Source organism: Gossypium raimondii, chromosome 10 (assembly GCF_025698545.1).
Source record: "Gossypium raimondii isolate GPD5lz chromosome 10, ASM2569854v1, whole genome shotgun sequence".
In the NCBI taxonomy this organism is placed as follows: domain Eukaryota; kingdom Viridiplantae; phylum Streptophyta; class Magnoliopsida; order Malvales; family Malvaceae; genus Gossypium; species Gossypium raimondii.
The window spans coordinates 4849969-4862822 of NC_068574.1; the positions used below are offsets into that span (position 1 = coordinate 4849969).

Below are 12854 nucleotides of genomic sequence, written 5' to 3' on the forward strand. Positions count from 1 at the left end.
AATTTAAAGTTTAAAGTTGGTAACTTTATGCATGACATTGAAAAATAGAGACGAAATACTTTATTTTATTTTATTTTTGTCTGCTTATAATAATATGAACCATCTAGAGAAATTCCAGCTGACAAATGCCAAATTTTTTGTAAGTAGAGAGAGAGAGGCAGGCCTAAAGTCAATCAGCTTTCTAGCCAGAAATAGACTTTTCAATTCCAAATTCAGTATTTAAATACACACACCTTCACCATCCATATGAGATTATAATAAAAATAATAAGGATTGGTGAAGAAGAAAAAAGAGGTGATTGGTTGAAGACTTGAGGTTCATCTTTGGTCTTCTAATCCAATCACATTTCATTTCCTGTATTGTCTTATTTAAACCCACCTTAGAGCTTCGCCTATAACCCTTAACTACACAATAAAAATATGGCTGCTCTCACAAGATATTTGTCATTGAAAAATATCATCCCTAGTTGCATTAAACCCAAGGATTCATCTTCCGGGCCTAAAATTCATGCTACCAGACAGAGTCCAAGCCAAAGGTTATCACTTACTGATGTTAGCCACTCTGGGACACCACTCTCATTGAGTGATCTCTCAACTTCTCTCATTAGCCTTCATATCTTTACCCTCAAGGAACTAGGAGTGATAACTCACAATTTCTCCAAGGCTAATTTTTTGGGTGAGGGTGGGTTTGGACCTGTTTACAAAGGGTTCATTGATGATAAGTTTAAGCCTGCTTTGAAGGCTCAATCTGTTGCTGTTAAGGTACTTGACTTGGATGGCACTCAAGGTCACAGGGAATGGCTGGTAAGCAAATTGATAATCTCAACATATTAACTCTGGTTGTTTCCTTATTGACCCTTTTTCCTGAACAGGCTGAAGTTATTTTCTTGGGGCAATTGAAGCACCCTCACCTGGTGAACTTAATTGGGTATTGCTATGAAGAGGAACATAGGCTTCTGGTTTATGAATACATGGAACGAGGCAACTTAGAAAACCAATTGTTTAAAAGTTGGTTTTAACTCTTTTCCCTTTTTAAAATTTGTAATCAACTATTAAACTTTGTTAAATTATTAATCTTTGTGGTCAACGAATGCAGGGTGTGGTCCACCATTGCCTTGGCTAACAAGGTTGAAAATTGCTCTTGGAACTGCAAAAGGACTAGCTTTCCTTCATGAAGAAGAGAAGCCAGTCATATACAGGGATTTCAAAACTTCAAATATCTTATTAGACTTGGTAAAAACATACCACCTTTTAGTTCAACAGGTTTTCATGTATCAGCAAAGACTGAACAGGTTTGTTTTATTGGCAGGCTTACAATGCAAAGGTCTCGGATTTCGGATTGGCAACCGACGGTCCAGAAGGCGAAAAATCTCATGTTACAACTGCTGTAATGGGCACAGAAGGCTATGCTGCTCCGGAATACATTACAACAGGTACTAAAAGTTCAGCACTTATCTCGGTTTTCACTGATGGAACAAATTGATGTGATTCCAGAATTTGTTTTTTTCAGGGCATTTGACGACTATGAGCGATGTGTTCAGCTTCGGAGTGGTTCTGTTAGAACTGTTGACAGGCCGGCGATCTGTCGACAAATCGCGCCCTGCTCGAGAAAAGAACCTAGTGGAATGGGCAAGGCCTAGTTTGAAGGACCCTTACAAACTTGATGCAATAATGGATCCTAGACTTGAAGGACAGTACTCAACTGAGGGGGTTAAAAAGGTTGCTGCATTGGCTTATCAATGTCTAAGCAACCACCCCAAGTCTAGACCAACTATGAGCAATGTGGTCAAGGCCTTGGAGCCTCTGCTGGACTTAACCGACATCCCAACCGGACCCTTTGTGTACATTGTTCCGACCAATGGTAATAGCGAGCCTATCATTCAGAACATCATACACCGAGAGGAAAAGCAACACGACGAGTTAAGAATAGAGAAAAACATCGATCATAAGGAAGAAAAGAAAGAGAAAAACCGATTGCCACACAGAAAAGCCCAAAAGCATAGACCCCGAGTTAAGCCATCGAGGTCTCGAGCTGTCTATTCGGACACTGATTTGTATAAAGTTTTAGGGTCTAGTTTGTATACTCCCAAGCACTAGAGACACTCCAAACAAAACAAGCATACCTTGTACATTTGAAGTTCATTGTCTTTTTTTATTTATTTTAAATTATATATCTTTTCCATTCTTATCATTGTCTATCTGTTTAGAAAGTCATGGCATAATAGAAGTTTCCATAGAATATACAAAGCCAACCAAAACTGGTGTTTGAGCCAATTTTCCAGTGTTTCCATACCTTTATATTTTTTTACAGCAAGGGAAAAACATGTCCATTTGTTTGTTTTCTATAAACAAAGATTCGCCTAAGTTGTGGGCCAATATGACAACATACGACTTCTACACGTTAAACAATAGCAAATGATGCTTTTATTTTTTTGGGTCTGCAAATGATGCTAATTAAGTAATTACATAATTCAACATGATATGAATTTTTTTCTAAGTTTCCCCGAAATTTCATTATGGTAGGAAATGACTGGTTTTCATTGGGTTTGGGACTTTGTAAATTAGTGCAAATTTTCCTGCCGAATCTTCATTGGCATGTGGCATCAAAGTTCAAAGTTCTTATTAGAGCCATTGACTCCTTCAAAATGAAGCAAATTTTTCCAAAAGCTGCTAGAGATTCTTTCGTGTTAGACTACCACACCACACAAGACTTGGGGGCAATTCCACCAACCCCCTTCCCAAATCCTATCCATTTAAATCCACAAATATCTGGTCCAAAAGTTTGGCAATCATAACATTCTTTTAAAACTGTTTTCCATTTGTTAATATTTCTTGGTAAACCTTGAAATTAATGCAAGTATTTGCGGGGTATGAAGTGGAAAAATGGGGCAAGGAACAAAGCCATTATTAGCGTGGAATCAATGCAAAAACTCCAAATGCTTAAAACTAAGTATAATCAAAGCATTAGACTTGAAATGTAGGAACTTTGTATGGGGAAAGGTATGGAGCATTGTTAATAAAAAAAGGCTCCTCAAGGAACTGTAAGCATATTAAATTAATGGGTTAATGGTGTTGAATTGGTAAATAAAGCTTTACTGAATTTTCAACTCACAATCCATCCCACTGACCATTCATACTGCATAGTCTATATTCTGGAGGCTTCAACGATTGTAGTAATATATATGTGGAAAAACTATATATGTTTCACCACAGCACCTGTTATTTGTGAATTTCTACAAAGCTTACGTAATTCAAATGTATGGCTGACGTTCTCATAATCCTATTTTTAGCATGCACTTTTTAGACAAGTACAATACAATCAAAATACGTTATAAATACATATCCAAACAACCTTAAAATAGAATCAAAGTAATACAATCTGGACTAAAACTCATACAGAGGAATTACATATAGTGGATTTCAAACTTAAAAAACTTTTAAGTATTCAAGAACCCAAGTCCATTTTTATTAACTGTGCCAAGGCTTTATTGGCTCATAACAGATTTTTTTTTGTTTGTTTTTGTTTATCAAAAAATTATTTGCTCAACATAGCTTAAACTAATTTATTTATTGAATTTTCTAATTAAATACCTCTAACAAGTGAGTCTTGCCTCATAAAAATAGAATAAAAGTTTAAATTGTGAAAAATGCAATTTTTAAAGACGCTCCTGAATCCTGAGTCGAAAAAAATTAGTTTAAAATGGTTCGAGATACCTTGGGTTTATACAAAAACTAGCAAGGTAAAGGGCATTGAAGCAGTCAATGTATGGGTAGATTTACCAAGTAATTTCCATCATTGCGTATTTTGCTATATCCAAAGCATACGATGAATCTGCATGTTAGAACAGGCTGGCCAGCCAGAATGTCAGTTGCTTGTGGCTTTGCATAACCAAAACTTCAGGAAACTAGTTTAGTGTACAAGCCCAATTTTGACCCAAGCAAAAATAAAACAACCTAACCCATTACAAACCCATCTAAAATCTACCCAAAACCCAATTACAACCCATAACCCAAACAAAAACAAAACCCAAATAGGCCCAACTACCCAATTAACCCACCAGCCCAACTAACCCAACCCAACAAGCCCAACTTTACCAAAGTCAAGGTAGGGTTTCAGAAAAGAAACCCAAGCGCCGCATCTAGTGCCGCCGCCTCCCTCTAGGGTCTTTGACCCTTGGCCTTCTGCCATCGCCGCCAGCATTGCCTCGCACCGCCACTGTCCCATCGTCCCACTTGTGCCGTCACCTGCAAGGAAGAGAACAAACAAGCTAAGAACACAAGCAGTAGAGAATCGGCTATAAAAGCCGAATATGTAACTCTTTTATTTTGGAGGGGGAATACTCTTGGGAACAAAAAATAGAGATTAACAGCAAGAAATTTGCAGTGAACGATGCGATTCTTCGTCAGGGCAAATGCCTCTCTCGTTGACTCAGCATAGCTTTGCCCATTTGAAGTCGAGCTTCTATCTCTTCTAGTTCTGTGGGATTTTATCCTGATTAAGGAGGAAGATCAAAAGTTTTCTGTTGTAATTTTGCCCCATAAGGCTCTATGAAGAAAATCCGATCAAAGAAGATCCTTCGAAAGGGATAACAAGGACTTGCCTAACCCTATGAGTTCAGATTCCCTAAAAAAAGGAAAATAAAAAAAGAAAAATCAAAGTCAAAAGCAAAAAAGAAAAATCAATCAAAGTCAAAAATAAGAGAAAAAAAAGAGAAAAAGAAAAGAAAAAGGAGAGGTCAAGGCGAAAACCCGCAAAGGGCGTTTTGACCAAAAGTGGATTTGAGTTGAAAAACCTGAAAAGGGCAACTCAAATTTTGAGCGAAATGGGACAGGGACATCGCCATTATTGAAGACTTCTAGTGGGCATTACTTCATTTTTGAGATCATTAGTTACTTCGTCAAATGGGTAGAGGCTGCTTCATCATATGCCAGATTAGAATTACAGAGAAGATGGTATCATGAATTATCACGATAGCTGAGGTCTGTGAACAATTCAAAATCAGGCATCACAGCTCATCACTGTAATAAACTGCAAACAATGACTGAAACTTACGAGGGCTGGCATGTGAGGTTACCATCTGCATTCCTCGTTTTTCGAACGGTTATCGGGACTTTGACTGGGGCAACACTGTTTTCTCTGGTTTACAAGACGGAAGTAGTTCTACCTATTGAAGTAGAAATCCTTGTTCTCTGGTTTCAGTTGAGCAAAATGAATCCAATCCGATCAGAATAAAAAGACTAAAAGCTATTTAGCAGAGTCAGATGTGCCAAAAGCAAATGATACGAGCCCATGAAAAACAGGGTCTGTAACACCCCTTACTCGAGACCGTTGCCGGAGTCAAGCACGAGGCATTACTTAGCTTATCTTACTAATTCGGAGCTTAAAAATTTACTTTGAAAATTAATTTCACTATTTACAGCAAACCTGTCTAATCGCGCAGCAGTTACTAAATTGATTATAACTCGAGCTACGGGACTTGAAATTTAATTATGTAATTTTACCTGAAACTAGACTCATATATCTTCCTACCATAAAATTTTTAGAATTTTTGGATTAGCCAATTAGTACATTTTATTAGTTAAATTCTCCCCTGTTTCACCAATCGACTGCCCTGACCTCTTGTCACTAAAAATAAATTTTCTCACTATAGGATTTTCATATGAAGTTCTTACTTGTTTCTACAGAAAATAGACTCAATAAGGAATCTATAAATATAAACTATAACTCATAACCAATTTTATAAAATTTTTAATGATTTTCTAAACTCAGAACAGGGGACTCCAAAAATAGTTCTGAACTTGTCTCACTAAAATTCACATATCTTAAAATATAAATTTCTTTTTTCTACACCGTTATTTTTACATGAAAATAGAATCAACAAGATTTAATTCCATATATCATTCACCCTCTAATTCATTTTATACCATCCTAGGTGATTTTTCAAATTCACATCACTGTCTTTCTGAATTACATTTCTTTGCAAAATTTTATCCTTTCATGACTTCCATGCATAATTTATCACCTAATCTTTCATAACAACAAACACCTTCATACTTAACCATTTTAACGACCATACATCATCAAATGCTTACACATCATTCATTAGCAAAATCATCATTACAAACATACAAAATAACTAAATCCCTATACATGCCATAACTCAAACGTGTTTTGACATAAAATACCGAGCAGTTGTGGTTGATAGTGTGGACGATCTCCGACTTCTTTAGGATCCTTGAAGTAGCTTTGCAATACTATAAGAGAAAGATAAATAAAAGAAGTAAGCATAAAGCTTAGTAAGTTTACTAGCAAATAAATAACAACATTAAACACAAATAATTAAACTCAAGTGACTATATCTCTAGTTTACTCTTTAGTTAATCTCATTCTAGTTCTCTTGCTTATTTACTTGGAATACTTGTGTGCGTAACTTACTCATCTCTTGCTGCATCGTTGAACATCAATTGATAGTATAATAAGTTCTTAACTCTTATAACTTACCTGAGCTTGCCACTTATTCTTTAAACTGAACTTTCATGAACATGATTCGCTTATTAGCCCGTTGAGCTACATTGGAACAATAAGGATACTCGGGTCTCTTCTAATAATAACATGCCAAAGCCATGTCCCAGACATAGTCTTACATGGGATGTTCTCATCTCGGTGCCCATGCCATGTCCCAGACATGGTCTTATAGGGGACCTCTCATCTCGGTGCCAATGCCATGTCCCAGACATGGTCTTACATGAGACCTCTCATCTCGGTGCCAATGCCATGTCCCAGACATGGTCTTACATGGGACCTCTCATCTCGGTGCCAATGCCATGTCCCAGACATGGTCTTACATGGGACCTCTTTACCCAAATGTCATGACATTTGTATCCAGTACCATCCTTATGTATCAACGGGACTTTTTAATTTTAATTCTCTATCATTTCATGCTTGGATCAACATTAAATAAATTCATAAAATAAATGCATAATTTCTGGAAAATAACAATATTAATAATAATTATTGAAATATTGTATTTATTTACCGTAAACTTACCTCGGTATCAAATATAGTCCAATTCACCAACTTAGTCTTCAACTTTATTCTTCCCTTTGTCTAACCTCGAGTTTCGTTATTCTTGATCTAAAATAGAAAATTTAACTTATTTAATACTCACATTCATCAAAACAGCCCTTGACTCTAACTTTTTCAAAATTATGATTTTGCCCCTAAACTTTTACATAATTACATTTTTCCCCAAGGCTTGGAAATTAAACTTCATCCCTTATTCTTATGTTTTATGACATGCTGAACATTTTTCCCTTCTATGGCAACATCAAATTTCCACTCTAACATGTACTTAAGAACATTAGGTATTTTTACCGATTATGTCGTTTTACTCGTTTTCACTTAAAATCGGCTAGCAAAAGTTGTTTAACATAATTTCTAGCTTCATATTATATCATAAAACATCAAAATAAACACTTTTCACCTATGGGTATTTTTCCAAATAAAAACCCTAGGTTAAATTATTGCTAAAATAAGCTAAATTAAGCTACCGGGATCTCAAAAACATAAAGAACATTAAAAACGGGGCTTAGGATCACTTACTATGGAGCTTGGAAGCTTGAAAACCCTAACTATGGCTTCCCCCCTTGCTGATTTCGTTCACTATGAAGAAGATGAGCATAATTTGCCATCTTTTTCTCTTTTAATTCATTTTAATTACTAGATTACCAAATTGCCCCTAACTTAAAAATTTTCTGTTTCACTTATCTCATGTCCATTTTTGTCTACCAACTTAACCAATGGTCTAATTACCATATAAGGACCTCCAATTTAAAGTTTCATAACAATTGGAAACCTCTAACATGTAGAACTCAACTTTTGCAATTTTTACAATTTAGTCCTTTTGACTAAATTGAGTGCCCAAACGTCAAAATTTTCGAACGAAATTTTCATGAAATCATTCTGTGAAATCATAGACCATAAAAATATAAGAAAAATAAAATTTTCCTCATCGGATTTGTGGTCCCGAAACCACTGTTCCGATAACCTTAAATTTGGGCCATTACAGGGTCGTCCTAGAGAATTCCACAAGAGGGTTAGACGTCGAAAGAAGATCCTTTCTCAACGAAAGGATTCTAGAGGGAAATGAATGCCAAACCGGGAATGTCCCTATGTTGTAAAGATGACCATTTTAGAGGAGCACTGATCCTGAGTGAGATTGCTAATCCTATAAACTCGGATCCAGTCAAGAAACATTTCATTTAAAGAAGAAGAAAGGACCAAGGTGAAAACCTGCAAAGGGCACTTTGAGTTAAAAAAATGATGATGAATGAAAATGAAAAAATGAAAATGAAAAATGAAAAATGAAAAAAATGAAAAATGGAGAGGCTAAGGGGAAAACCCGCAAAAGGCATCTTAGGCCAAAGGGGATTTGAGTTGAAAACCCGAAAAGGACGGCTCAAATATTGATCAGAATGGGGCATGAGGTGATCAGAGCAATTCAAATTTTGATCAGATTGGGGCATGTGGTGATCTTGTTATACCTGAATCAACAAGAAAGGGTAGGCGACATCTTGGGGTATCGGCAAAGCAATGTAGATCTCTTAAACACATGTCAAACTCAGAATGGTCTTCAGAAAATTTGTACAGAGAAGTTCAAGCTACGATATCTAGGGCACCCAATTCTAATATTATTTATATTGAATTTGTTGTTCTTGGAATACTTTATTCTTTTCCAAGATATACATTCCCAATCAATTTCTTTATTATCCTTCTTTACTATTTTGGATAATTTATTCATTTTGAGTTATGCTCTGAACCAGCTTTATTCTTATCCATTGTTATGCCCTTTTTGCAAGCATGTTGCATTGGAATAATGATTAGTGGACTAATAAAACTTTCACCAAGGGAGTTTTGCATATTACTTTGAAAAGTTTCTAAATAATATAGGAACCTGAAACAGGACTATTGTTTAGAACACGCCAAATTTAAAGGCTGGAAATTTGAGAAGGAAAAGTCTAAGTTTGGACTTTCTCTTTGGATTTTTTTGTCAAATGCATTGATTGAACAAAATGACAAGATGTCGTGTTAATGACAAAGCTTAAATAAGCAAGCAAGCAATGATCACCAGGCAATAGGAAGAGGTTTCCTTGGAGAAGAAATTCTTCATTTTGTGCATGAACATTTGGTACGACACCATTGGAATGGTATAAAGGACCAAAGAATTTCACATCATGTATCCTCAAATAGTGATAGGAGAAGATTGAGGAAAAGCCACATATTTCTACCTTGGGATTACAGTGGGAGAGTGATGGTACAAAATTTCGTGCCCCAATGGATTGAATTTTGAGGTTTACAGTGGGGGCAATCTGGCTAGATGTTTCTTCAGAAAAACACCGGTCGAGAAGGAAGGTGTTATAGCATTTCAATGATAAAGCCTTAATAAACTTCGAGTAATGATAACCTAAGCGAGACCATTCACGAAAAAATAAAATTCTGCATTCATGCAAACACCATTCACACATGCCTAGTTAGGAGCATTTGATTCATTTTGATCATGCCATCCTAATCATTAGGCATAATTAGGTTCATTATACAGGTCGTGTTCCCCAGGGAATAAATCGAAGAATTGCAGATCTTATCTCCCTGAGATTATAGCGGAGCAGATTGAAGATAGTAATACTATCTCCCTGAGATTACAGTGGAGCGGATTAAAGGATCTTATCTCTCTGAAGTTACAGTAGAGTAGATCGTATCAGGTCTTATCTCCCTGAGATTACAGCGGAGCAGATTGAAGATAGTAATCCTATCTCCCTGAGATTACAGTGGAGCGGATTAAAGGATCTTATCTCTCTGAAGTTACAGCAGAGTGGATCGCATCAAGTCTTATCTCCCTGAGATTACAGCGGAGCAGATTGAAGCTAGTAATCCTATCTCCCTGAGATTACAGTGGAGCGGATTAAGGGATCTTATCTCTCTGAAGTTACAGTAGAGTAGATCGTATCAAGTCTTATCTCCCTGAGATTACAGCGAAGCAGATTGAAGCTAGTAATCCTATCTCTCTGAGATTACGGTGGAGCGGATTAAAATAAAGGATCTTATCTTTCTGAAGTTACAGTAGAGTAGATCGTATCAAGTCTTATATCCCTGATGTTGCAGTGGAACAGACTGAAAACGTAAATTTCGTTCCCCTGAAGTTGCTGTGAAGAAGATTAAAGCTACAAGTCAGATCTTTCTGAAGTGCAGTAGAGTGGATTGAAGCAACACGACACAGTGGACTGGAGTGAAGCTACTTGAAGAGAAGCGTCAAGAAAAGTCAAGATTCGGTGAGACCGGGCAAAATTGGTCTTTCTTAGTCTTTGCTCTATTCTCGTTACACGACAACGAGCAAAGAGGGGCAGCTGTACAAGCCCAATTTTGGCCCAAGAAAAAATAAAACAACCTAACCCATTACAAACCCATCTAAAATCTACCCAAAACCCAATTACAACCCATAACCCAAACAAAAACAAAACCCAAACAGGCCCAACTACCCAATTAACCCACCAGCCCAACTAACCCAACCCAACAAGCCCAACTTTACCAAAGTCAAGGTAGGGTTTCAGAAAAGAAACCCTAGCGCCGCATCTAGTGCCGCCGCCTCCCTCTAGGGTCTTTGACCCTTGGCCTTCTGCCACCACCGCCAGCATCGCCTCGCATCGCCACTGTCCCATCGTCCCACTTGCGCCGTCACCTGCAAGGAAGAGAACAAACAAGCTAAGAACACAAGCAGTAGAGAATCGGCTATAAAAGCCGAATATGTAACTCTTTTATTTTGGAGGGGGAATACTCTTGGGAACAAAAAATAGATATTAACAGCAAGAAATAAAAGCAAAGTTGCAAGGTGATTTCACCTTTTATTTTTCTCCGTTTTCTTTTATTTTTCAAAGGTTTTTTCATATTTTTATTTTGATTTCATTTCTCTAAAGTCTAAAAAGAAAAGAAATTTTCTTTTATTTTTCAAAGGTTTTTTCATATTTTTATTTTGATTTCATTTCTCTAAAGTCTAAAAAGAAAAGAAAAAGAGATACATTTCTGTCAACGTCGCGCCGAAGGAAGGGAAGCCGAGTAGTTTCGCTTCTATTTTTGCTTTTTTTTCGTTCACCTTTCGCGAGTTTTGGCTTTAGATCCACGGCCAGGAAGCAACCGGCCTAAAAGTGGAACCAAAAAGGTTAGGTTTTGCACCTCCGGCCGCTGCCCACGGCGGTGCTACGGCGGAGGCACACCGGCGATCTAAGCCGGACCATGGCCGGAGTAGAGAAAGGGGGGAGAAGGCTCTCTTAGTTTTTTTTTAAAGTAAAAGAAAAAAATGAAGAAAAAATAAAATTTTGAGTTTAAATAGATAAAAGAAACGACGCCGTTTTGCCCTTAGGGGTCAGGTGCCAAAACGACGCCGTTTTGGCCTTGACCCGCGCGGTGACCCGACCCAGGGGGAGGATCCGCGTTTTTTTTAACTAATGGGATATTTGCTCGCGCATTCCCTCCGATTCACGGCGCGTTGCAATTTAGCCTTTTTTCATTATTTTCTTTTATTTTTAATTTAGCCCCATGATTTTATTTTTGTTTCAATTTGGTCCATTTGAGCGCTGCGTTTTGGACCTTTGGTTTATTTTCCATTTTGGTCCCCCCTCTTTCGGCGCGTGTCACAATTTAGTCCTTTTCGTCTTTTCTTTTTTATTTTGAATTTGCCTAGTATTTTTGTTTTCATTTCGATTTAGTCCTTTTTTAGCAATTTTATTATTTAACTAATTATTTTAGTGTTATTATTATTATTAATATTATTTATTATTAGTTTTATTTTCCTTATATCTATTCGTTACTGTTTTGTTTGTATGTTAACTAGTTTTGCTTATATCTATGCATTTGCTTCGTTTCTTTCATTCCTCCTAAAACATGGAAATATTGGGCAAGTTCGGAAAATTCATTTAAGACAAAGCTGAAGATCAGTAGCATGCTCGCAATAATACTATTATTATTCTAGCTTTATTTTCATAATATATGTATATATACCTATGTATATTTTTGTATATATATGCATACACGTATTTTTTATACTTTATAATATTCATGTGTACATACATATTTTCATATTTTATAATTTTCATCTATTTTCCTTTTTTATGTTCATTTATGTATTTATTTATATGTCCATTTTTCGCTTTAGTTTATTTATTTATTTATTTGTCATGGTATAAGCATGATCGATTTATTTTATTCGTTTTTTTTGTTCATTTTTTATTCACATTATCATGTTTATTATTCCATTATGCATAAATATCATATTTCAAAAAAGGAAAATATTTCCAATTAAGGCAATATTTAGCGTTTGGAAATTCGAGAAAACGTGCCCTAAAGTGCTGGGTGTCGATTTTTCTCGTTCAACAAAATGGCTAAATATCCTTTTAAAAAATTTTAAAATAAGGCAATGTTTTGCGTTTGGAAATTCGAGAAAACGTGCCCTAAGGTGCTGGGTGTCGATTTTTCTCATTCAACCAAATGGCTAAATATCCTTTTAAAAATTTCAAAATAAGGCAATGTTTTGCGTTTGGAAATTCAAGAAAACGTGCCCTAAGGTGCTGGGTGTCGATTTTTCTCATTCAACCAAATGGCTAAATATCCTTTTAAAAATTTCAAAATAAGGCAATGTTTTGCATTTAGGAAATTCGAGGAACATGCCCTAAAAGTGCTGGGTGTCGATTTTTCTCATTCAACCAAATGGCTAAATATCCTTTTAAAAATTTCAAAATAAGGCAAAGTTTTGCGTTTGAAAATGCGAGGAACAAGCCCTAATGTGCTGGGTTTTGATTTCTCGATTG

General features: G+C 36.3%; 1 protein-coding gene across 1 annotated transcript; it reads left to right on the forward strand.

Moving 5' to 3' along the window:
- Positions 1-267: 267 nt before the first annotated feature.
- Positions 268-2190, forward strand: LOC105776387 (putative receptor-like protein kinase At1g72540). Its single transcript, XM_012599006.2, has 5 exons — positions 268-803; positions 872-1007; positions 1096-1232; positions 1309-1432; positions 1510-2190. The coding sequence occupies exons 1-5, from the start codon at positions 420-422 to the stop codon at positions 2094-2096; spliced, it is 1368 nt and encodes a 455-aa protein (XP_012454460.1). The 5' UTR covers positions 268-419; the 3' UTR covers positions 2097-2190.
- The last annotated feature ends 10664 nt before the right edge of the window (positions 2191-12854 follow it).

What these genes read in the sequence shown, in the direction of transcription:
- LOC105776387 (XM_012599006.2), top strand. Translation starts at nt 420, where the DNA reads ATGGCTGCTCTCACAAGATATTTGTCATTGAAAAATATCATCCCTAGT. An exon ending in AAGGTCACAGGGAATGGCTG is followed by an intron (nt 804 to 871) that starts GTAAGCAAATTG and finishes TTTCCTGAACAG; the next exon opens with GCTGAAGTTATTTTCTTGGG. An exon ending in TCCGGAATACATTACAACAG is followed by an intron (nt 1,433 to 1,509) that starts GTACTAAAAGTT and finishes TGTTTTTTTCAG; the next exon opens with GGCATTTGACGACTATGAGC.